Source organism: Mchenga conophoros, linkage group LG1 (assembly GCF_057382185.1).
Source record: "Mchenga conophoros isolate Kocher_MC1m ecotype Shallow Benthic linkage group LG1, M_conophoros_male_GT1.1, whole genome shotgun sequence".
Taxonomy (NCBI): Eukaryota; Metazoa; Chordata; class Actinopteri; order Cichliformes; family Cichlidae; genus Mchenga; species Mchenga conophoros.
The window spans coordinates 22,364,237-22,390,994 of NC_140526.1; the positions used below are offsets into that span (position 1 = coordinate 22,364,237).

At 39.5% G+C, this 26,758-nt stretch overlaps 1 protein-coding gene across 12 annotated transcripts in view; it reads right to left on the bottom strand.

Moving 5' to 3' along the window:
* The window catches only part of plekha7b (pleckstrin homology domain containing, family A member 7b), a 74,618-nt gene that overhangs the window by 25,523 nt on the left and 22,337 nt on the right, over nucleotides 1-26,758 (bottom strand). For 11 of the 12 annotated variants that reach the window (XM_085269998.1, XM_085270033.1, XM_085270016.1 and 8 more), the window contains 5 exons: nucleotides 12,246-12,329; nucleotides 6,768-6,879; nucleotides 5,713-5,817; nucleotides 5,239-5,311; nucleotides 4,726-4,826 (listed from right to left, as the gene is read on the bottom strand). In XM_085269998.1, coding sequence (XP_085126124.1) covers nucleotides 4,726-4,826; nucleotides 5,239-5,311; nucleotides 5,713-5,817; nucleotides 6,768-6,879; nucleotides 12,246-12,329 — 475 coding nt within the window. Of the gene's footprint in view, nucleotides 1-288; nucleotides 2,697-4,725; nucleotides 4,827-5,238; nucleotides 5,312-5,712; nucleotides 5,818-6,767; nucleotides 6,880-12,245; nucleotides 12,330-26,758 lie in introns of those variants that run through there. The other variant, XM_085270071.1, reaches the window with a different exon arrangement.

Below are 26,758 nucleotides of genomic sequence, written 5' to 3' on the forward strand. Positions count from 1 at the left end.
CAGTTCTGCGCTAAATATCTAACATTCATGTCCAGGAAGAATGCTTATACTGTAATAGATGTTTTAAATGTGGTGCATGTAAAAGAAAAGCACTCGATTAATGTTTCCCACTCAAAAGATTTGTCTAATCTAGCAATGATTGCTCTGGCATTGTCCATAAATGATTTGTCATTCGTTTCCATGATGAGGCTTAAATGCACATTTAGAAATGTGCATTCAGCAGCTAGACGCAAACAAATGGAGGTGAAGATGGTGCGCTACTGGTGAGGCTATAGTGAAATCAAATACCTATTCATGTAACACAGGAAGCCTGTGTGATTCAGGACGGCCGCCCACAGAGAACAGTACTCACTCCGCCCACGCAAACACACCGGGTCACAATGGAAGGCAATTGACCAACAGGGAATGAGAGAAACACAGTGAGGTGAGCAAAAACAGGAGAACAGAAAATAACAGAAAGTCACAGCTGATCAGTGCTGATTCAAACAGAGAGAACAGAAATGGCTCCAGCTGGAGTCCCTCGTCATCACAAAAGCAAGAATGAGTAATAATGGGAGCATCGTAAGTGCTTTGACACACGACTGTGGAATCAAAGCACAAAGCATTACAGCACCAAAGTCCTTACACAACATCTTAAGTTTTATAAATCCAACCGCTCATTTAGCTGATTTTCAGTAGAATTTGAACACTTTATTCGCCTCATCTTCAAATCATTTTTAACCCAGGTAAAAGATTAATCTAGAATTAACTCTACATGTCAGTAGATCTAAGAGAGAGACATATCATTCCTGGACACCAACAACAACTCAGCTGTTTTCATGCTTGCTTAGCAGTAACTGAAAATTTCCAAAGCACCTCAGATACACATAATGAAATCTCCTGCTCTTTAATGCATGATGGCACAGGGAGAGCTAAGGGTGGGGGGATGGGGGATCCCTTAAATACAAGGTATTAATGCAAAGCCAACGCTCATTTCTCCTAACTGTACATACACTCCCGCCCAACAGCGAATATGCTGAATGCATTATTAATATTCTAAGCAGCAATTACCATACAAATTTCAGTGCCCGTTGTATGAACTTTAAAACACAGTACATACATATCACATGAGCACAGACATTGTAATTCACACTGGCATGCTCTCACAATCAGATAATCTAAGAAAAAAAAGCCCAAAAGAGCTGAAAGGATTATAACAGAATACCCAGATGCTGCTGTGCTGCATCAACATTCAGGCACTATTATTCTTTGAGGGACTCTCTGTGCTTCCACAAAGAGGACCTAGATGATGTTAACACACAAGAAACATAATTTCTTGTGTCCTTCTTTTTTTCAAAATTTGCAAAAACGAAAGAAAACAAAAGAAAAAAAACCCCAAAATATTTGTTGCATGTAAGAAAAACGTCATGCACATATATTAAAGTAAAAGTGATACAATTAACACCAGTTTTAGCTATATTACCATTCAGATTTTGGTGACAGAAACATTTTCTTATGCTTCACACACTGTTTTGAATACTGAATACACCTAAACATATTTTTCTTCTCAGTTTATAATAGTGGATAAAATCTGATAAGAAATAGTTCTGCTGTACTTGATACATGGACAGTTGTACTGTAGCGGTTCGCTCTAATCCCCGCTATTGAGTTTGTTCTAGAAAAGGTCAGAAACCAGGAGGTCAAAAATTCCATCACACTCTGCACAACTTGAGAAAGAACGAGTTATAGAATTATATTAAAAAAAGCTGAGTTAAGACCACCTCAGGTGCATGCAACATACTTGTTTTGCAAAAACCTGAACATACATAATAATCAAGAGTGGAGCTGTTGTTTAGTTCCAGTGAAACTTTCTCCACTCTTGAGACTATATTAGTTCTTCATGTAATACAATGAAGTTGCAAAAGATACCATAAATAAAAAGTTTAAGTTCAGTTAAGTTTAGCTGCTGGTAAACTGCTGCTCCTGTGTTCTTTAGACATTTCTCACTATTCTAATCACTTGCATGCTGAATCTCTTCCACGGTTTTAAATGGTAAAAAAAAAATGTTATTGCTGTGGGGCACAATAGGAGACAGTTGTGTTCTGGATGTCTCTTTTGTTGGGCTTGATCAGTACTAACTGTTCCATGGAAAGCTGTTGATTTATTTCTTAGTCATAACCAGACACCCGCCTCTGATGACCTCCTGATCTTACAAATCGGAACAGCCAATGGCAGCTCTATGAAATCCATACCTTTGGTAATCTTTAAATAGATTTTTATGGGTGAACTTTGAGAACTGTCTCATATCAACTCAGCAACTAATAAATGAAGTTACAGCTGTGGTCATGAATATCATGGGGAATTTTAAAGATGTCTTTGAACTGTTCTTTTTCCAGGGTGGAGAGATTGTACAGCATACATATTTAATGACTTAAAAAAAACAGAAATTGGGTGCACAGGTTTGAGTGTATTTTGGATTCTCTCCAATCCACAGAATCAAAGTATACATACAGAAGCACAGACATCCATATACCCCCTCTGTTTGGTTAAATGTCCCTTGGCAAGTTGGACCTCAATAAGACGTCTTGGCCATCACCAAGCTTCTGGCATAATTCTGGCTGGATATTTGATCACTCTTGTTGGCAGAATTGGTAGAGTTCACTTAAATTAATTGGTTTCCTGTCACAGACTTGGCCTTTAAGCATAGTCCAGAAATAGGATTGAGGCTCTTGGAAAGGTCATCATTCAAGCTTAATATTAGCCTGCTTTATCCATCCCCAAACCAGTTTTGATGTGTGTTTGGCATCACTGTCCTGTTGGAACACACAGATTTGACCACGTTTGAATCGTATACAGTAGTTGTGAATTTGAGGTGAAGTTGAAGAATTTGGTACTCCATCTTCATCATTATTTCATCCACTTTGTACAATGTGCGAGTACCACTGTCAGGAAAACATCCACAGAGCATGATGGTACCACCATGCTCGACAGATGGTACAGTATTCTTACATTTGAAAGCATCGCCATTAACTCTAAACATACTAACGTCATTGTGGCCAGATAAATCCACCTTTGTCTCGTCTGACCATAACACGTTTCTCCAGAAGACTGAAGAAAGACATCTTCAAATTTCAATTGAGTTTGCAGCTGTCAGTTTTGGAGCAGGGGCTTCTTGCTTGGTCACAACCCCTCCCAGTAAAACTTCCCTTGCTGTGGACACTGGTGCTCCAGCATCTTCCAGTTCATAGCAGACTGGAGCCTTGGTGGTTCCTCGGTTGTTCCTGAACATTTTAACCAATTTCCTCTCATCTTAGGGTTAGACACTTTGGGTCTTCTTCCACAATTTGGCAAAGTGCTGACAAATCTGAATGATTCCTAATACAGTTGTTTGAACTGATAATCTTTAAATCTACAGTTGTTTAGAAATCGCTCCAAGAGGCCTTCTCAATTTGTGTAAATCTACTCTAATTCTCCTTCTTAGCTCTTCAATGGGTTCCTTGGACTTTCCTATTGCTCTGAGTATTGGTTAATTCAATGATTGGTGTAAAAAATCCTTGTATGCCTGCAAAGAGAAACTACCTGTTGTATTCAATCATGATCACTAACAAGAAGTTGGCCTTGTCAACGCCGAAGATACTGGAGAGTCTTCAGTACAACTTTACAAAGATTTAAGTGAGTTCATCTATATACACTGCTCAAAAAAAAAATAAAGGAACACTTTTTAATCAAAGTATAGCATCAAGTCAATTACACTTGTGGGCTATTGATCTGGTTTGTTAAGTAGCAGAGGAGTTTGTTAATCAATTTCAGCTACTTTGATGTTAATGAAATGAACAATAGGTGCAGTAGAAGGTTAACAGTGAGACAGTGACAATGAGAATTATCCGGTTTAGTGGTGGATCCATGGAAGGACACACAGACCTCTACAGGTTAGGCAACGGCACCCTGACTGCAATCAGGATGAGCTCAGACTGTCATGAGCTCAGTGATGCCCTGGTCCATATCTGGGAGGAGATCCCCCAGGACACCATCCATGTCTTACTAGGAGCATGCTCCAACATTGTCAGGCATGCATATAGACACTCATACAAACTACTGAGCACCATTTTTAGGTGCTGCAATGGAATTCTGACAAAATGGTATAGCTGCCACATCATTTTCTGGGTGCCTTTAAATTCAGCCCTCTGTAGGTTGATCATTTTTATTTCCATCAAATGATATGCCATGTTTTCATTCCTAATGCATATCAGTATAGATATTCAGCAGTACTTTTTTCCCATTGAGATGTGTTCCCTTAAATTTTTTTAACAGTGTCTTTGATCCTGTATGTATACCTCTGACCCTGTGCCAATTCGATAAAAAGAACAAAAAATAACACAGCATTCATGCTCATGATGAGTGTATTTAAACTTCTTTCCACAGTTGTATGATCTGACTATTTTTGATGCTCTGTTGTAAAGACACATTTTGGTAGATATTGAAGTATAGAAGTGTCATACCTAATCAAAACAATAACTCGATAAATAACAATAAACATATGGATATATGAAAATGAGATATGAAAATGAGATCTGGGCACCAGGCAGCACACAAACAGCCTTTCTGTGTTGCAGTGAGCAGAGTGAGGGGAAGGATTGTTAACAAATAACAGCGCAGCAATAAATAATCTCAGATGAAGTTTTGAAATCCGCACATAGACATGAAAACTTCTTTTAAAGATCTGACTCAGTGCCACTTCAGTGTTACCTTGAAAGCATATTTGCGGTTTATGTGGTCCTCAGGCTCAACTGGCGAAATGACATAACTGGGCAGAGGGATGCTGCCAAGTACTGTTTCCTCTCGGCTGTCTGTGAAATCAGAACACACACACACACACAACATTGTTACTTGCATTCAGAACAACATCTAATTCTGCCAATATCTTTTACGATGTTTACAAATGACTGCAGATTTATGAATAGCAGGAAAATTAGCGAGGCATAACTCATGCAGGACTCAAGATGCTGCAAGGGCATGTGGCTGCATGTGGTATGATGGGGCATGTGGCTTATCTATTATTCAGTATTATTAATAAAGGAGAGAAGGTACATGCTATGGCAACGCAAGAAGAGATCTCAAGGTAATAAGGATGCAAAAGCTGGTGGAAAAAGCATGTCATATATCTAATTACAGGCTGTCATTAATCAAAAATGGCAGCAGAGGAGATCGCTAAAGGTTTGCATGTTAACCCTTCACCAAGTGCACTGTTCGTACGCTTACCTTTGTAGTAAAACAAGCAGTAGTCGGACAAAACAAACCACTTCCGTTTCCATAGTCGCATTCCAGAGCTGTCCTAGAAATGGATCGGGGGAAACGCAATACAAACAATATTTAGAAATCCTCCTGCAGGAATATATTTTAATTAAAAAGTGCAGTTTGGGAATAACCTGCTTTTTAATTAGGATTACTTTGGCAGAAAGCTGCAGCTGCTACATTTAATTCAGCACTGTAGTTTTATACTTCCAAGGATTGTGAGATTTAAAGGTTTTGTAAGGTCAATATGAGCTTTTAAGTTCTGCTAAGGGACAGAGAAAGATCGCTTCCATACTGCACAGTTACACCTCTTACACAGTGAAGGATGGTAATCCTGTGGCTGATATTTCACTGCGTGACACATTTAAACATTTGCTCAGTCTTTAACACGTGCTCCTGTATAACACATCTGCCTGTCGGACTCACTCTGAATATCCTCACCTGTTTATAGAGCCAGCCTCTCACCACCACTGGGATATTGAGGTTTCTTTTAATAGCATGATCCCTTTTGCCAAAATTGTGTACTTTCCCCGTACCTCTGGAGCCCTGCAGGAGCCACAGAAAAACATAATCAGTAACAAAATAAAAATAAAACATGAGGCAATTTTAAATTAACATATATAAAGTCATTTTGCGTGATGCTAGCCTACACAGTACAGAGAAAACAAATGCATCATTTTGTTACTTAGAAAGGAAAAATCATTTTTCCTTTAAAATAATAAAATGGCCTTCTTTCCTGGAAGCTCCTTTTTTAAACATCCTTAACGAGAAAGGGAAATACCAAAAGTATACTCCTGTGGACGCACGTGTTCACTTATAATAGAGTTTATTTTTAGACAAAGTCAGTCAGTCTCTCAGGTACATTTATACAGTAAATATGTGAGGCTGTTTGGCTGACGAGTTGCTTAAAAAGACAAAAATCAGGATTTGTGATCATTTTCTTTTTAAGACACTAAATAAAAAACATACATGGTAACAAAAAAATAACAAAATGAATGAGGTGCACTATTCAACTTAAATACATATAGCTTCTCTGACTGTAACTTAATAGTAGTCGACTCATTTGTTAACTGGGGAAATAAAATTTTGTTACACTTGTTAAATTTGGACTGTTAATTGTGGCTCACATAATCAATGTGATAATTGATCTCTGGACTATAACAGAAAATGGACTGGTTCTTATATAGCGCTTTAGCACTCAAAGCGTGTTATCCATTGTGTTTTATTCATCCATTCATATACACTTTTTACTATATCTAAGTACTTTCAGTCTGACATTCACACTTGGTATGCAGACTGGAGGAGCAAGGCATTAAACCGCCAACCTGTTCTACCTCCTGATATTATGACAAATTGAACAAATGTATTAAAATTTGTAACATCATAATTTACTAAAACTCAAAACAAAAGGTTATCTCGATCAGTAATACATTAACTGGTTCATGCTCTACAGTATATCTAAAGCCTTTGCTTCTCAGAGAACCACTGAGACTCACCTTTGACCCTGAGGAAGCATCGACTGCTGCTGAGGTCACAGCCTTGGAGGACTCTGTGACCATGTTGGCTGATCTCTGATTGGCCGCTGACTTGGACATACGGGATTCTATCCTACATTTGAGACGACAGCGTGGAAGAAAAACAGAATGCAAAAAAGGATGAAAAGCACTGGCAGTGTTGTTCCTTCTCAACTCCTCTGACAAGCTCCAAACATGCAATAAAACAGAGCGCAGTCCTTTGCTGAGCTTTCACATATAAAGGATATGACTATTTCCTGACACCAACGTGAGACCAGTCAGAGCCAATGGTTTTCCACTGGATGTGTTAACAGTGAGGAAAAACTCATGTAACACTTGGCCTGGCAGTCACCTCGTGGCACACACGCGCGCACGCACACACACACACACACACACACACACACACACACACACACACACACACACACAAAAGCCAAAACAAACTAAAAAGACAAAATCATAACAATGGCACATACGCACAGCTTACAAGGAATCTACTTCCCACCTCACACATGACATCATCATATTGAAAGGGAACGTGAAGAACTAACACAGTCACACATGCCAGAGACAAGCTGGTGTCAAATAACAAATAGCTTGCACCACACTTTAAGCTATTCAGACACTTTAAACAGCGTATTTTGGACTGCGGCCAACCATAGTGTGCAAGTACAAGCGTCTGTTGCTGAACAACAATACCAAATATTTGAGTCCAACAGCAAATTATCAAGAAAATAAAGAAGAAAATCTTGTATCACAGAGTTAAAGGCATGACAGAAAACAGGTTAAAGCTTATTCATAGGGGGCTGATTTGTGTGTGTGTGTGTGTGTGTGTGTGTGTGTGTGTGTGTGTGTGTGTGTGTGTGTGTGTGTGTGTGTGTGTGTGTGTGTGTGTGTGTGTGTGTGTGTGTGTGCGCGCGCGTGTGTGTGTGTGTGTGCATATCTATGTTAGGACAGAAAGACTAACATTTTTAAAGCAGAATTCTTTTATTCATTAAAAACTCCAGGAGCCAAGTGAATAACTTACTGTTGGCACAAATTTCCCAAAGTCTCATTCTGAATTATTGTAATGATTTTTAAACAGAAGATCATCTTTCATACCCCAAGTGCCCCAAGCTCTTCCCTGCTGTGTCATTACCATATTCTCCATCCAGGAAACAACAATGTTTCCTCTCGTACCTACTGCGGTCTAATTAGTTTTGACTGATTGCAAACAACCGAGGAGAGAAATCACGTCAAAGTACAGATTACAAATAGGGGCCAACGACATGGCATCTACAGCCATTTGTGTGAAGCTTCTGACATTTTTGTATACTGTATGCAACGCACCTCAAAGATAATAAAAAGAACAGAATTGAGATGCTTCTGAGATGTAAAACAATAAAGATTACATTCGGCAGCCTCAACATTAGTTCGCTTAGAGCCACCAACAGCAATGCAATGATACATTTCCTTACATGATGTTACATCATAGCTTTTCCAAGACTTGCATCAGATCTTCTTAACAGAGAACTCAGTTAATGTGAGAAGCGTTTTAACCTGAAGTACAGAACAATGTGATGGCATTATGGTTATGGACACTGTAATAACCAGTAAAGAAAAAATAAACTTCAATCATTTTTGGCCAAAAAGTACTGCATCTCAACTTCAATGGGCATGTACAAATTTACTGATGGTGAGAGTGACATGTTTAAAGGTGACCTACCTGTTTTCGCTTCAGATAATGAGGTCAGTGTGTGTTCAAGCATTCCTGATGATCCAAATGTTTTTGATTGCTTTAAACACTTAATTTAGGACTCTTCCTCTCTGTGACATCTGTATGATGCCAAACAAGTCATAAAAAAACATTCGTGTCCACTAAAAGAAAATAAATATTGGCTGATATATTCGAATATCAGATTTCTATGTGACCAAACATTGGTACTGGTTGGTATATCAGTCAGGTCCTTGAAGGAATAACTAATGAGTAGTCAGGTGACCTCTGTGCTATATATGTAACCTAGTAGTTTGTGCTTAGTCGAACCTAATTTACCAACAGGAACTAATGTGACCTGACAATGTCCTAACTCCCCCTGCATTGTTCAATAAATAGGTTATGAGCAGATCCTTGTGCTGATTTTCCCTTTGTGTGCCGCAATACACACAATCTAGAGGATCTGTGCTGATTTTCCCTTTGTGTGCCGCAATACACACAATCTAGAGAAAAGTAGGTAAGACTGAGGCATCTGTCAGAGACTAAAGCAAGAAAACATACAGGTAGAACAAGCGGGGGGGAAAAAGGAAAGTCAAACTGGAGCACAACTTACAGTAGTTCACTCCAAGCTTGGACTGCTGCCAGCAGTTTTACAGGATGTTTCTGTCTTATCAAGGGGACTCTGCTGTTTTATGTGAAGTTTTCATACTGTTTACCACCACTGTCATTGGAGCAGTTCCCCAGGAGATTTGTAGTGGCATGTGGATGAGAGGAGCAATATTTCACATAGTGTGGTGTCGAAGTAGGAATGTCTTCCTGCTTCTTCTGCTATGATGGAAATGGAGGTAGACTAGATGTTTTTTTTTATCTTTTTAGACAGTGAGTGTACATGCGACTCAATGACTCGATCCTGGTAGAATAATCTAGACAAACTCTGACACTTCAGGCCAGTAAAGCAGAGTCTGATCAACCTTTCTGTGGAACCGGGCTTCATGAAGCTCCTTTTCCTGATCTGCCTGTCCTCAATATCTCCAGGGAATAAGTGAGTCAATTATTAATGGAAGAAACCCACTTCCTATTAAAGTATTATTACAAGCAGAATGAACCCCTAATGTCAACATACTAATGAACAAAAAAAACCAGCAACAACATTTAAGCATGCTGTGAAATGGAGAAATAAAATTTAGCTATCAGCAAGCAACGACCAAGGATAAAAAAGCATGTGGTAGAAGTAGATCCAGAGGAAAAGCAGAAAAGGCCTGAAAGAGCACTCACTCCTGTTTTACAAGTGGATGAGTTTACAGGCGGCTTGTGTTGCACACTGTTATAAAGTCTAAGACATGCAGCTTTTACCAGATATGAAGTGTCCAATGATGTTTCACTAAAATATTAAATTGTATCATCTTGCAGTCTTTTATTACTTCTAAATTGATGCACTGCTCATATGTTGCCTATTTGGAAACATAGTATAAAAGACAGAGTCTGTATAATTCTAAGGAAACTTGAAAGTAAATATTTGGTACACTGCCTAAACTGGCTCAGGCAAACTTTGCTCTTCTTTGGATGTTGAGTGCCTCATTCAACATGATCCACACTTCTTCAATAACGTTAAGGTCCACACTCTGGGGAGGCCAGTCTGTGACTGATAGTGTTCCATTGTGTGTTTGCCTATCTGCATACACACCGGCAGTGTGTTTAAAATCATTGTCATGCTGAGAAACAAATCTTTTGCCAATCAGATGCTTTCCAGACAGCACTGCATGTTGAGTCAAAATCTGATAATTCCCAACACCAAATGCAACCCCAAACTATGACAGAGCCTCCGCTCATGCCTCTTTTCAGACCTCATCCATACATACTGATAACGATTTGAAGGACTGGTGGAGTCATCTTTTCATCAGACCTGTTGCTACTGATTTTCAGAACAGTTCTTGTGTAATTTGGCATACATCAGCCTTTTCTCCCTATTTCCCTTCCTTAAGAATGGCTTCTTGACAGCTACCCTTCCACTGAGACCATTACCGATGGTGCTTCAGTGAACAGTAGATGGATCAGCGGAAGAGCCATATATATCTGATCTTTGCTCAGTTTTTTTTGTTCTGTTCCTTAAGGACTTCTAATGGCTTCGGGAACTGCCCATCTGCTGTAGATAGTTTTGTAGGGCTGTCACTTTTTCTTCTGTCCTCTATTCGTCCAGTTTTCTCAGATTTTTGTAAGGACACACTCCACACTGTGCAGAAATATGACAAGTTTTTGGCTAATTTATCTTTAAGCACCTTGTTGGTGCAAAAAAACAACGTTATGCCTTCAAACTGTTGGACATTTTTCATAAATTCAACAGACACACAGAAAAAAAAGTGCAACAGCCTGAGAAAGACACCGTTTAAAGTTGTCATAACACTGATTCATCCTTTGAGTTAGTCATTCACAGGTCAGTGTTAAGTGACTAACCAACAAAACAAAAAACATTCCTCTGAAAAATGACAGGTAGAATGACAGTCTGGCTCCTTGCAAGTAAAATATAATTGAAATTACTTTTGTACGAGACTATCTTTACTATTATTTTCTACCTTTTACTGATTTTAGCTGTGGTGCTGCATCCATTTTGCTTTGAGTGCAATGTTTCCCTCAGCTCAGTTCAACACTTCACACAGACAGTGACTGGCATATGTATGAATTGTGTCAGTGTCTTTTATAGTAATAAAAATAATTACCGTACACTTAGTGTATATGCTATGACTGACTTTTCTTAACTTGTGTTTTCCCTTGCGTGGCATCTTTGTAATGTTGTTGTAGAGCAGACATAAAACAGGTGTTATTCTTACTTTTATGAGCTTAAAGAGATCAGAAGTGGCATTTTGTTACTGTTGAAAATATGCAAGTGAGGCATCCATAGCGTTAAAGCCCCTTTGATGGTATACAAATCCGTGTCTCAGCAGGACTGAACAAGGGATGATGGAGAGTTTTAAGAAGTGAATGACAGTGGAGGATGCATATGAATCACTTTAATCAGTTTTATATTGCTTTAACAGATGCTTGTGCCCCGCCATGGTGCTGTTATAGTGGAATATTTGGTATGCACGATCATCTTACACCAGACAGCTTAAATACAACCAGACACCTGCTGCCTTGAATTGTGTAGCTTTAATGCCTTGCTTGATTTACACAATGACATAAAAGGAAATAAATCCGACTATCGTGCCATGACAATATAGTAATGTTGCCGCCTAGTAAATCCCTCCTTTCAATCAACAGTTCTCAACAATTCAGTGAGCACACAGTCAGGAGCTTGCTTTTATGGTGTCAACGGCATTGAGAGAAACAGCCCAGGTGGGCCGGAATAACTCGCTGTTATAATACAGCCAGCGTTAGCATAACAGATTGATGAGTCAGATTCATGGCTCCTGACGTGATATGAATATGATCAAAGCGAGATGTGAGTGTTGTGTCATTGCCATAGATTCCATTATGGTGTTATAAATACCATGGTAATGGTGATGAATGCATTCAGTTTATTCAAATACAACAGTGCCCATCCTTTTGTGTTCTGACAAGGACTGCTGGTTATGTTGCTAATAAACAACAAACTGGAAATCAACCAATTTTAATCTTCTTGTTAGTGGAGAATAGACACTCGCACTCCCCTGCTGTGGCATGTTTCAAGGAGAGTAACACTAAAGACTCCCATCTCAGGTTCGTAAACTAACTTATATATTTAAGCGAGCGTCATATACATCATTCACTTAAAAAAAGGTAGGCCAGCTCACCTGTCTTGTAGTGTGTAATCTATGTTTTCAGGGGAAATCTGTCCAGTCACAGGATGCCGAAATGATGTAGCCTTCAGGTTGTGGCTGCAGGACAGAGGGAGAGACAACACCAAGAGAAATAAGAAAAGGAGTATCAAGTCATTAATCATATTCCTTCTGGATCAACTCCCTGCACACCTGTGTTTCTATACTCCTAGCTGTCTGTTGGATGAGGGTAAAAATATCACATAAAGTTCATAAGCTTACAGTGATGATTCAGTCAACAGCAAAAAAAAGAATCTTCAGTAGCCCTGCAGCCAGCCAAGGCTCATATAGCTTTACACAGAGTGTAGGGCTCAGCATTCTCCGTAAGCCAGCCCACCAAGCTTTATTGATTTCAATTAGATGGGCCATTCATTGCTTTAACTAGAGCATAAACACATGTTACTGTCACATGAAAGAATAGCAAACAGCAGCTACTGGTGACAAGAGGGCTGAAAAGCATGACACGACAAGTTTCTATTTGTTGTCTGTTGTATAATTACACGTGACTAAACAATGATGGTAATAATCACTTTTTACACCAAAATAAAAATATTTTTCAAATCCTCCTTGAATACAAACTCAACAAACTGTGTCAAACTAAGCCTAAACAAATATAATGCCACGCTGCAGGCCCTGAAACCTGTTTCCAGCAGGTTTACTCAATGGATGATTTCATTCTTACAAGCTTTAAAGTCTGATTGCCCATCCTTATAAACTAATAATTGGGGTATTTTTAGTTTCACTCATTCACTGGATTTATCTAAAGTACCTCACTTGTTGCCTATCCAGGACAGGTTGCCACTGCTCATTATCATTATCGCTCTTTTCCGTTGAACTTTTTCCTTATTTTTTTTAACAATTTTATGTTGGAATATTACAAAAAAAATGTCGGTGAGCAATTTGCATTGCATTTGATATATTGCTATCATAGATGCAATTTCAGGTTTGAAGTCTCGACTCTGGCAACTTAAAGAAATGGTTTCATTCAAGCAAAAGACAAAAAGGCTGGGAGCAATGATGGGTTAAACAAACAAATAATCCTTTTAAGTTGATACTCTTTACTAGTGATTTATTAAATTCTTCTCTCACTGTCTCTCTTTTGTTTCCTTTAATCGTCACTGTCATCGTTAACAGCACTGAAGCTGAAAAATACTGTGCGCTCACAGGGTAAATACTGCTATGCAGAAGCTAAACACTTTCATAAGCACTCACACAGGCACGGATAAACACATTGCTGAGATAAAAAAAATGTTTACATTATGTTCACTTAAAGTGTGCCAGTAGTAAATAAATGATTATAGTGCAGTGGGAGGTGGGGAGGGGGGTGAATGCTCTGAAGGAAAGCTGCTAAGTTTCAGCACCATACAGACGCAGAATGATAGAAACAGAAAGTGGTTCTTCACTGCATCACCATGCAGCAAAGGGAGGAGGAAACAAACAGAGCAGGCTGGAAAGATTTATGAGTCGACATTTCAGCAAAGTTCACAGGAAAAAAAATCCAATTCTGCAGATGTAAAAACATGACTTCAAGTATAAACGGTATATAAAATGCATGTTTACGATCACGTGTATCCTGCATTGAATTCAGCATTTAAATATCCATAGATAAACAAAAACTTGCACACCCATGCATTCGCACACGCAGAGATTTGACCACTCATAATTTGCTGAGCTGAACTGGGCACATACAGGCAGCAGCACTGCACCAGGCTCCCCTGTTAATTAGGAATCTGCATTCTTTGAGGCTTTTGTTTTAGCCGCATTACTTCTGAACTATTTGTCACGGAATTTGAAGCATCCCCAGCTAATGTACCAACAATGCAGCACACTGGGCCCATTTGTTTGGAGAAAATTTGCTTCCTTGAAAGCTTGTGACGATGCTTTTTTTTTTTAAAGGACGGGGGAATAAACGTCCTGTACGTGAGCTACCGAACAGCCATCTAAATTATGTAGTGGGGAAGCACCGAAGGTTTCATTTAGTTGCACGATTTGTTTAAAAGAGTTTTGTAAGTCAACACAAAGAGCAAAACAAAACTTTAAAAAGATGACAGTGTTTTCAGTCATCCTGCAGTTGTTTCTGTCTCCTATGAAGTCAAATGTTGCAATACACCAGTGAGGGACGCATCATCTGATAACTATGCAGTATATATTATCCTGACAGGAGTTCAAGGCTTGCATATTTCAGCATTCAAAACCATCGGGTCAAGAGTTTTACCAGATAAAGCAAAGAATGATTGATGTTTCTCCTTGCAGTGAACTTCAAGAAGGCATGTCTCATTGTGTCAGTTTAAGCTGAGCCACAAAAAAGGGGGCTGTAAGTAAAAATACTGGTTTAGTTTGCCCAAATGCAAACACCCTTACACCATCAAATGGAGCTTTTTATATGAACTGAAATGAGTTTGATATACAGTTGCCAAACTCTGAACACCAAATGACAGTTTGGTTTTTTTTCATGAGAACCAAAAACCTTCCCTGAGAAATTTGTGCAGAAACAGCAGCACTGCAACTCAGTTCCTATGAGCATGCTCTGTCTCTCTTTGCTGCAACAACTGGATTCAGCCCTGGCACGCTATGCAATATTTTGCAGCAAAACAAGACGCTCAGCCTAATCCCTGTCCAATACATGGGTTAGGTCCAGACAGAAGGGTACCAAGGGCAAGGCGCTGTGGACGGAGCACCTAATACTCTCTCACACCAACAGAAACACCTTGAGGTTTCTAACTACTCTGGTTTTTCTGTAAGAAATTAATCACACTACGAGAATACAATGAAAACTCCTTGTACAATCTTTATAGAACTTTTTCAGGAACAACAAACTCCAGTGGGAAAAAGCAAACTGTTCCCACTATGAGAACATATCTCTCTACCACTATATACTGCTATGTAATACACATAATGGCAACAGTCTGACCTGTTTTGAGATCATGCATCATCATGACGCCGCTGGACTCGCCGTGGTGGCAGGTTATCCTCTCGGCACTGTGTCAGGTGGAAGATGCAGAGGGTCTTTCATAGAGGCTGACATCCACAAAGAGCAGAGTAAAGTGGAGCCAGCAGGATATAGGCTGAAGGGGGAGCTCTCCATCTCCACTTTGTCCTGCTTAAGCGTGCTATCTGAGTTTCAGCCCACACTTACTGAGTGGATGGTAGAGAGCTATCTCCCTCCCATCAGGGGAATGCCTCAGTTACTTATCAGATCTTCCTCCCTTTCCATTTTCTCTTCGCTCCTCTCTCTGTTTCTCTTTCCCTATTTCCTGGAATTGAGCTTTCTGCTTCCATAAATCTCTTTCAGGGAAATATATGCAGCAGCCCTATACCTATGGCTGCTATTAAACTGAGAATAATTTATCTTTGACATCAATTCAGTCTTTTTGTTTTGTTTTGGATATGGCAGAGTTTTTGCCAGTTTCATGATGTTGCCGCCTAATCATTTCTTAAATGCATTATTCATTTATTTTAGTAAATCATTGTCAGGTTCATACATTACTGATATGCCCTAAGTAACAACACTGCAAGTAGAGACACCAAAATAACTTGACAGCAATTTTCTCACAGATCACAAGCTTTGATTGGCCAGGTTATTCCTGTTCTTTCATACTAATGGTTTCTTCCATTTCCAAGTTCAAGAACTGGAAAGGAAAATGTAAATAAAAACAGAAACCAGCAATATACAAGTCTCATCAACCCATATTTAATTCAAAACACAAGCTAAAAGAAACCCAAATGTTTAAACTGCACCATGTCTTCTAAAGCCTGTATATACCTTTTAGCATTGATGGTGGCTTTCCAGATGTGCATGCTGCCAATCTCAGAGGCACCAGTGAACCCCTTTACCATCAGAGATGCAGGCTTTTAAACTGAGCGCTGATACCAAACCTGATGGTTCCTTCTCTTTAGTGCAGAGGAAACAGTGTTAGTTGAAAAATGTTCCTTCAGCTTTTACAGCCTTCTTTACATGTGTGGTTGCTTATAATAAAATTTCTCAGTTCGAACATATGAGATGTTTCCTGTTCTATTGTGAATAAAATCTAGGTTTATGAGATTTACACATGATTGCATTATTGTTTTATTTACACTTTTTCAGAACCGTTGTTTACACATTTAAAGTTCATATAATAAACTGTACGCCGTGAAGTCAGCTAAACATGCTCACAGCCACCACGGCAACAACATCAGTTTTGGAAAACATCTGTTGTGCAGTCAGTGAACTGCTTTAAGCTGGGACTGTTAAAATAACTATGATGACAAAAAACACAAGAAAAACTAGAGTGTTTAAACTGGGGTTAAACCTCAGAGTGTCTCCTTTTGATGCTGGTTTAACAGCAGTATTGATCTATGCTAAGAGGGAATTAAAAAGTAATCCAGTAACCCAAGTGGTACCAACATACTGTAGGCCTATGGAATATATTAAATCCAACAGACAACCAAGGATTGTTGAAGTTAGTAAAAATGTCATGTTTCGGCTGTGTGCAGGCAGGAGAAGGACCCAAACGCAAAACTCACCACGCAGGAATTAAACTCAAAAAGCTGCTTTATTGCAGAATGGCACAAAAAATATAACAAAACTAAACTGGGACATGGATAAACTGACACACAGGGAAACACAGCCATGAGGGAGACTACAACACTGACAAAGAGAAACACAGGGCTTAAATATACTGAGGGATAACGAGGGAATGAGACACAGAAGGAGAGCACAGCTGGGAGTAATCAGGCTGGACGAGACAAGGGAAGCAAAACTAGAAACACTGACATGAGACACGGACCTTCAAAGTAAAACAGGAAACACACTGACTGAACTCTAGACATGTAAACTTAACAGCAACTGGAGAGACAGAACATAGGAACCTGAAACATGGTACAGAAAGCCATAGTAGACGCAACATGGAACACAGGGAAGCCATATTACAAAACCTAAGAAATAAACCTATGATAACCATAACTGAAACCTAAAGAAACAACAAACACAGTACAACAAAGGACTCAAAACATAAACCATAATATAAAAAAAACACAAGAACTCAAAAAGCTGGGTCAGAAAGACCCAGAACCGTGACAAAAAAAGACTTCAGTTTGCTTTTCAGTGAAGCAATGAGAAAGTGTATACATGATGGAACTAACTCATTAATTATAAATGAATTGTAAGACAGACTGGTTTGATACATTTTGAAAAGTCATATTTTTTCCCAGATCCATTTGGAATCAACAGAACAACAAATCCAAGAGTTATCTGGCAAATTTGAGTGGCAGATGTATATTATTCTATAAATATTCAAATACCAAGTGGCATTAAAAAAAATGTGCCAAACTATAAGTTAGAATTGGGTGACTTGTGAACATGTTTGGTTTGGGGTGGGGTTTTTTGCCCAGTTGACAGATAGACTTCCTAATCCCATACTTTTAGATACTTTTACATACTATACTGTATCTATACAATATACTGAAAATGTGATGGTATTTATTTATTTATTTGTTTTTAGTATGGTGGGTACCACGGCTTCAGTTCCTGCAGAACCGATGGGGGCAACAGCCACAGGAAAAAGTACACAATGAAGACTAGTGCAGCTGCCACAACTTGTTGATAAAAAATAAAAAGTACTTTGGGTATGAAGGTTTGATGGTGATGCACAGATATAGTGATGACCAACACTGAAGGTGTGAGCACTCAGAGCAGTATTCCCTGAACAATAGGTGATGCTGCTTAGACAAAATTGATGAGATATTATTTTTGATGTGTGGTGCCGCTTGCAAGGGCGAGAACAGAAAGTATTAAGGGCCTGTTATACTTGTAGTAACTTTTGTAGTCTACTTGGCAACCATCCTAACATCTCATTCTGTGTCCAGTCAACAAAATATGTATAATGTAATATTTTTTATATTTTACAGTAACTGCTGGCAATTACAAAACAACTTTGTAATAAAAGTTTATGTTTCCGTTGCAATACCAAATAGCACCACAAGGGAGTGCCTCCATGATTTTGTTGGTAAGCTACATTAGATAGATGCCCACAGAAACTCACCAGTGATTCTCATCCTTATAGCGAAGGTGGAGTGCAGTGGAGAACTACGTGGGCCTTGTATAGTTGACTTTGAGTACCGTAGGACAAACATAGTATCAGCCTAATTTTTCTGTCTTACACAACTCTGAAACACTGGAAGTCTTGTGGTTGTTAAGGCGTCCACTGAGTCAAGAAGATGCACTGACAGCAACAGCAGCTGCACAGAAATCTGTCTCTTGAACCAGTGTGCTTACATAAATCATCTGCTGCATTTGACCTCTGAGAGAAATAAAAACTACAAATCAATGTTGTGAAATGAATCACAAGATAACAGCAATCATTTAATTGAGCTGGGCTGCTGATTTAATTTCCAGACCAGTGCAATTAGCGGTAATGAATGTACAGTATCATGTTAGTGTGCAGCTTCAAAAGAATGAGATAAAAGCAAATCAAAGATGTGCTGGAGATATGCACACATGACAAGCCAAATGAGGTGCCACAAGCTGTTAACGAAGTCTGTAATAATACTCATGTCTATGCGTGTAATACCCCACCCATGCAACGAGAGCGTGTTACAGAGTGCGACGGGACATTACATCATAAGGGAGATATCGTGGACCTCCAGAAAACACCCCATAGCATAGGAGGCAAAAATAATTAAGCCTTAATAATAGTGGTTTGTGCACAGGGAGCCATTAAGGAGATAAGCATTCAGCAGCAGGATTTCTGAATGTTGACTGAGCGTTATCAGTTTCATAGAAGAGGACTGCAGCAGCCTCGCTCAGCATCATTTCCCTGACATTTGTGGAAGAATTATCTGGGCAGTCTCTCCCAAAAAGCTATCGGGAGATTCAACTGCAGTTCAGTATGGAAATGAGGGATACGAGCTTCACACTGAATAACTGGATTTTCCCCATCACTGCACTCATTCATCATCAACTACATTGTTTTCAACAGCAGCAACACCAAGCTGAACTGGTAGCATGACACAATGATTGCAGCTGAAGGACAGCTGTGTCTCTAAGATGGAATAAATGAAATAGGAAAATCTTGGTCCAAGCTTTACTTAATGGAGCACAGTCATCCAGAAAAGAAAAAAAAAAACACTATTCAAGTAGCACTGGACAAAGACAGGCTCAAACGGGCCCAATGTGGCTCAAAAACAGGTGCACAGACTTGCCAGTGTCTGAACATCAGTCAAACAAAAGGGTTGGCAGTAAATGAAGGAAGTGTTGTCTTATTAACATTCAAAGCATGTGCAGTTCTGACGCAGCACATTTCATTGGAGTCACAATTGTCCTTTGGTCATGCTGTTGCAAAACAAGTCTGGCAACAGCTAATTGTTTTACAGTGAATGTAAGAGAGACTTGAGTTGGACCAATAATAACAAATGCATGGAAACCTGATTTTAAAAATTGACAAAAGTAGATGTGGCTGTTGAGATTCTGATCTCTTATATTTACTATTAAAAAAAACATTAACTCCTGTTATTTATTTGTTGAAGATTGTTATAAATTCCAAATATGCCAGCAACTGGCAGGGCAGATAAGGCTTTGGGCACTGCCTCCTCTTTTCCACTGGCATTAGTTTTAGCTGGCTGATAAATATTTATAAAGGGTGATAAGTAGTAATTCATCAAAGACACTGTGTTAGTATAATGCCCCAAAACATGACAATAAAATGGCTTTTAAAAGCTTATTCCAGGGATCAATAATAGAGATATGCTGTGACAAAGAAAAAGTTGGGAAGTCTTCTGAAGTGAGCATTACTCAGAAAAAAAAATCAATGGCAGGTCCCTGCAGCTTTTTGGGTCAATATTTAATACCACAGATTTATCCACACGTTACTTGACGAATATTGATGGCCAAGACCAATGACAAATCACATTTATTTGACGTCTTCAATCTTTGCTAATAAGAATTGTCACATTTCTTCGAGTAATAGAAAGTAATGTTAAATGGCGTTCTTGTAACCTTAACGGGATGAAGTCTACTTCACAACATCCTTGTAAAGTGTGAAGTGCATACATAAAGGAGAACATATCGTGCTCATTTCCAGCTCCATATTCTTATTGTTGGGCTCTACTTGACTAACCCTGAGTTCATCCACTATCTGAAACAGGCTGTTTTAGCTTCGTTTCCTCTTCCCTTTAGGCCAGTGGTTCACAAAGTGTGCGTTAGGCAGCACAATTGAGGCATCCAGCCACTATACAAGGAAAACCTGGGGGAAATATGACATAGAAATAAGCTAAAAAAAGATCAGTTTGTAAGAAAAATAAACAAACACGAGTTTTCTGATGCTATCATACAGAACTTTATTTCTTATTTTATTTATATTTTATTTATTTCTTCTTTCTGAAGTAGCATATACCAGAAAATGATGGCACTGTTATAGCTCATGAGGTTGAGCCAGATGGCTATTTCAAGGGCCCAGGTTCCAAGCCTGGGTTTTTCATGTATTTCCATCTATTTCTATCACCTTGCATATTTTAAACGATAAAAAGTCAAGGTCTCAAATATCCCAAAGCTTTTTAATGTCTATCAACATGTTTGGTTTTTTTTATCACAGAACAGAATATTTTGCTTCAATGATGCACAGAAAGCATCCGGCAGAGATGCACGCTACTCAGCTAAGCAGACTGATTTCAGGTTCCAAGCAAATGATTCCAAATCAGGAATTAGGGCTCCTTGATGAGCTAGCCAGTCCTGATCAAGGAGATCCTGGACACGGTGTCTCTTAAATGCAAATGCTGTTTCATGCTCCATGAACTGGAGCATGCTAACTAATGTCAACTAACACAGCAGGATGAATGTTGCCCCTTTTAGACATGTACTCCTTTCTATTAATCTGAGGGCATATGAACCTTTCTGATTGAATCTAGTAACATTTACATTTTTTTAAATGGCATGAGTCTGCCACTTTCCACCTCGCTTGCTCACACGGTCTCATACTTTCCAACTAATCTCGTGCCAAATTTGAGGAAGTATCAAACTTGCCCTATGATGGGGCAAGAGTTAATGAAATGATGAATGTTCCCTCTTCTCTTTTAATAATAATAATAATAATTATTGTAAAGTAAATCTGTACAAAATACAAAGACTTCTTTTTTTTCCACATTTCCAGAGCAAAAGAGCATCACAGCGAAGTGTGTGAAGTTGCAACTTAATTACTGATTATAATAAATTATTTGCCACATTGAAACAGACCTGATCAGGAGCTAACCACAAAGGACACTGTGTTCTTCACTTTACAATCATACAGCCTGATCATTTGTTTGATCTGTATGATGGATTTAAATGTCAGAGTTGTGTGAAACTCTGAATGAAGCCATGAGAACATTAACATCAAAGTGAACTATTTCTGCATGACAGGATGCCCTTGTTGTAAGAGATGAAGGCAGCAATATTATGTACCCCATGCCTAAAAAAGGCTTATGTGCCAACACAGACTTAACTCCTTCCTTACTGAGACAGACAGGAAGGTACTGTATTCTAGGTCATTCTGAAGTGGAGTGCTTCAGTTCAGTTCAATTACATTTTTATGTACAAGAGCAGTAGCCTCAATGCACAACAATATTAAAAAGAAACCAAAATTATCCCATAATTCCCACTTGGCAACATTGGAAAGGAAAAACGTGTTTTTAACAGGAAGAAACTGCTGGCATAACCAGGCTCAGGGAGGGGCAGCCAGCTGCCATGACCAGTTGAGAGTGAGAGCAAAGAGAGACAGGACAAGAGGTAAACTATAATAGAGAGCCCAAGTTTAATAATTGCTAATGATTAAATATAGTAGTTTTTCACAGGGAGCGAAAAAGAAATGCTCAGTGTGTAATCCCCCCCACCGAAAGCCTAAGTCTAATTCAACAAGACTATAAGCTTTACGAAAAAGTAAAGTTTTAAGCATAATCTTAAAAGTAGAGTGAGTCTGTGTCCTAAATCCAAACTGGGAGCTCACTTGCATATAAAACAAAATCAAGCAAAAACAGTCAAAATAATTAAAACAAATCTTAAGCGTGAAATATAAAATGACAAAGAAGATCGATTTCTTTCTTTGATAACCTGATTTCCCCTGTGGCTAAGGAACACTGAACTAGAGCATATGCTTCTGTTTTACATACTGAGCCTCAGGCTCAGCAGCTAAATACAGAGCCCAACCCGCATCACAAAGCCAAACACAGCTAAACGCTTAGCTGTGCAATGTAGGACAGAAGGGGATGTGAAGTGTGCAGGAAAGCTAAAGCTGAAAATCTTTGGGCAGAAGATAAACACAGGGCCGTTAGCTGTGCTGACTCCAAAGCTAAACATACCACCAAGATCCAACAGTCAGATCAATTTTACCAAAAGTCACCAATTTTGACACTTTCATAGTGCGATAATGGTTAAACTCATTAAACTTTTATTGCGCCTTCTTACGTTATGACTCATTTGAATTTGTCTGACTCACCCTTGAATCTCCCCCTTCTCACCCATGTGTAGGAGGCTTAACTAGCAAAGTGATCATGGCACTGTCAGCAGAATAAAATATATTAAAGAGCATGAGCCTGTGAAATATAACAATGAATCAGAAGAGATAAAAAGATGTTAGCTCCCCCATTCCTTCTGCTCTCTTCCTTCTATTGTCCCTACCCATAGCCTCCCATCTGGGTAACTTATGAACTAAAACAAGGCAGTACATAAAAGCAGCAATGCGTCATTCTGGAAGCAGAACAAATAGACAGAAGATAAAATACTTCACAGGTCAGCGATATCCTGTAACACCCTTTCCCCCCCATCTAATTCCTGTAAAAACACACAACACAACTGAATTAGTAACTCCGGCATCCTCAAAAGAGTGTCCTTTATCCTTAAGATGCAGATGGACTGCTGAGTCTTGTCCTGTGGAGGTGGCTCTTCTGTGTTGTGCCATGCGCTTGTGAAGTGGCTGTTTGGTCTCTCCAATGTAGAGGTCTGGGCATTCCTCGCTGCACTGTACAGCATACACCACATTGTTAAGTCTGTGTCTGTGTTTGTCGACTTCACCGACAAGGTCCAGAAACTTACCCTGGATCCAGATGAAACCATGGTGTCCTTTGATGTAGTCTCTCTCTTCACTTGCATACCCACCACGGAGGCCGTGGAGACTGTCAGAAAACGACTACAAGAAGACAGCTCCTTGGAGGACAGGACCAACTTCACACCCGATCAGATCTGCACACTGTTAGACCTCTGCCTCACCACTACATATTTCAAATACAACGAAGGCTTTTACAGACAAAAACATGGCTGTGCCATGGGCTCCCCCGTGTCACCTATTGTAGCCAACCTTTACATGGAGGAAGTGGAAAGGAAGGCTCTTGGCTCTTTCAAAGGAAGAGTACCCAGCCACTGGTACAGATATGTGGACGACACCTGGGTCAAAATCAAGACACAAGAAGTGGAATCCTTCACTGCGCACATTAACGCTGTGGATAAAAACATCAAGTTCACCAGGGAAGACACAAAGGACAACTGTTTGCCTTTCCTGGACTGCGCTGTGCACATTGAAGAGAACGGCAAACTCAACATCGAAGTTTACCGGAAGCCCACACACACGGACCAGTACCTCCTCTTTGACTCCCATCACCCTTTGGAACACAAACTTGGAGTAATTAGGACCCTACACCACCGGGCAGAACATGTTCCCTCTAAGCCTGAAGGAAAAAAGAAGGAACACACACATGTAAAGGAAGCACTCAAAACGTGCGGCTATCCTAAATGGGCGTTCTTAAAGTCAGCAAAGAGGCACAGAAAAGAAGACCAGACACCAGCGAGGGAGGATAAGAAGGACAGACGCAACAACATTGTCATCCCCTATGTAGCCGGTGTATCAGAAAAACTCAGGAGAGTTTTCTCCAAGCATGACATCCCAGTGTATTTCAGACCCAGCAACACGCTCAGACAAAAACTGGTTCACCCGAAAGACAAAACGCCAAAACACAGACTTAACAATGTGGTGTATGCTGTACAGTGCAGCGAGGAATGCCCAGACCTCTACATTGGAGAGACCAAACAGCCACTTCACAAGCGCATGGCACAACACAGAAGAGCCACCTCCACAGTACAAGACTCAGCAGTCCATCTGCATCTTAAGGATAAAGGACAATCTTTCGAGGATGCCAATGTTCACATTTTGGACAGAGAGGACAGATGGTTTGAAAGAGGAGTGAAAGAAGCCATCTATGTCCACTGTGAGCGACCATCTTTGAACAGAGGCGGGGGTTTACGACACCAACTCTCTGCCATCTATAATCCAGTTTTGAGATCCCTTCCCAGACGCCTTAACGCCCACTCACATCCTGGGCCATCTGACCTCAGGAATTCGCATGATAAGGTGGGGCCAGGTTTCACAATGAACACACCCGAAACTCTGGCTGATTGGGACCCACACCCAGTTTCACACCTTGGCTCAGGCGATTAGAGGATCATCAGGGGGTCCTTTTGTCCCTCTGTGGGGGGTTACTCCCACTAGGTTTATATCTGGGACTCTCCACCATTTGACCTTAGAACTGAAGAAGCTTCTCGGATGAGAGGTGAAACGTCTTCAAGCAACTTAAAGAAGTCCAGACGCTTTTCTTTGCAAGCTCCTTTGACTATATGTGATAAAGTTTAAGAAACAGAGAGTTGGAGAAGAACATACAAAGTTGTGAAAAGTTAGAGTAACTGAAGAAATATTTTCCCTCTTTGTACCTTACATTCGTCTTTGATGGCAGGAGTGGTGATAAATAAATTGTGCAACATATCCTTGAGGAGAGAGATTAAGGGGGAAAGTCTGGCTGGAACAACCTATAAAAGATTTTTAAAAGTAAAGGTCTGTCAATAAGCAACAGTCTTCATCTGCAGTTTATTTATCTGGCACATAGCAACATGTGAGCTAAATTAAACCCCAGAATCCAGCACAACATAGTAAGGTGGTTGTTTAAACTATCATTTTTCAAGCAAACCAGATGATAAAGCATAGCTGTGGCATCCTTTGTAAAACTAAGGCTATGCAATCACATGACACGATCTGTGTTTATAGTGGGGCAATGTTTTTGAGCAGTGACATGCATATAAAGGAATTTACAAAAAAAGACTATTCCCAATAACCCGTCAGATTAAACATTTTCTATAATCAGTGCCAAAGCAAAATTATGAAAGAGGAGATGAGAGAATTCTGTGGAAATCGTCTGTACATCTTTCTTGCACTCCACTGCATTCGTCATTGATATTCATAATAAGTGTCAGAGCTGTCACAGCATCTTCCCTGTAAGCATAAAACTGATTTTGCAGTGGTGCATCATGCACAGCCTCTTAACACTCTTCCCATGTGTACACAGATGTGTTGTATGGTTGGGGGTGGGGGTGGGGTGGATGCAGCATTATATCTAGTATAGAATTTACATGGCAATCGATTCAGCAACACCAAATATCGATATTTCATGAAATAAATGAATATACTCGGGGAATGCTATGAACAAGAGCGCTCATCGCATGCACAATCATCTTTACTTACATTAAATCAGCTCGACCAAAAAAAACATCCAACACTGGACATACTTAGCTTGACAAAGCTGCTTCCTAATTCAGAGCAAGCTAATGGCTCAGTCACACGAGGAAAACTAGGACAAAAAATCAGTGGCTGCACGGTGATTGCATTGATTTATTGTTTTATTTTTGTTTTGTTTTTTTAATACTGATGATTGCCCAAGACATCCAGCAAAAAGTTGCAGTCTGACTTGGACTGACTACAATCCATCTCAGAGAGATTGTCAAAGATTAGCAAATAATTACTGCCTAATTTATAAATGCAGACAGATTGCCAGCACATTGCCATCAGTGTGAATGAGCCTTTGTCACTGAGCACAACTCGAGGGGACTCAACTCAGCTGGCTGCAAACTACTTGTATTCTGGTTATATTTAGAATAGGATGGTTGCTGAATGCAAATGTAACAGTTAAATGGAAATTTCTGTTAAATGTGATTTTCTGATTAAGTAGACAGCAACAAATATGTGATTTTTATGACTTATCGCAGTTGATTATCAGAAACAGATTGCACTTAATTGCCAACTTGACACCATTAAATTGCAGACTGATAGCAGACTGACTCTGTCTCAAAGCAACATAAATTGCAGATTTTAGTGACAGTGTTGGTATGTTTGTCAATCTCATTTTGCAGGAAAAAAAAACAAAGACAACTTTATCTTATTGGATAATACAGATACTGACTACATTTATATTTGCGGACATAATGAGCAATCGAAAATAGGTGACAAATCGCATTATATGTTATTGCAATACTCAGCGTATCATAAAATGTTAAAAGAATTGCAATAATACCATATTGTGAGTGAAGTATTGTGATAACATCACACCATGGGTTGTCTGATGATTCCCACCTCTAATGTGTAATGCTTTCTTATGCTGCCAGTAAACCTTTACAGAATCTTCAGTAACCCAGCTTGTCTTCACTTCTTCAGGTGACAGTGAGAGAT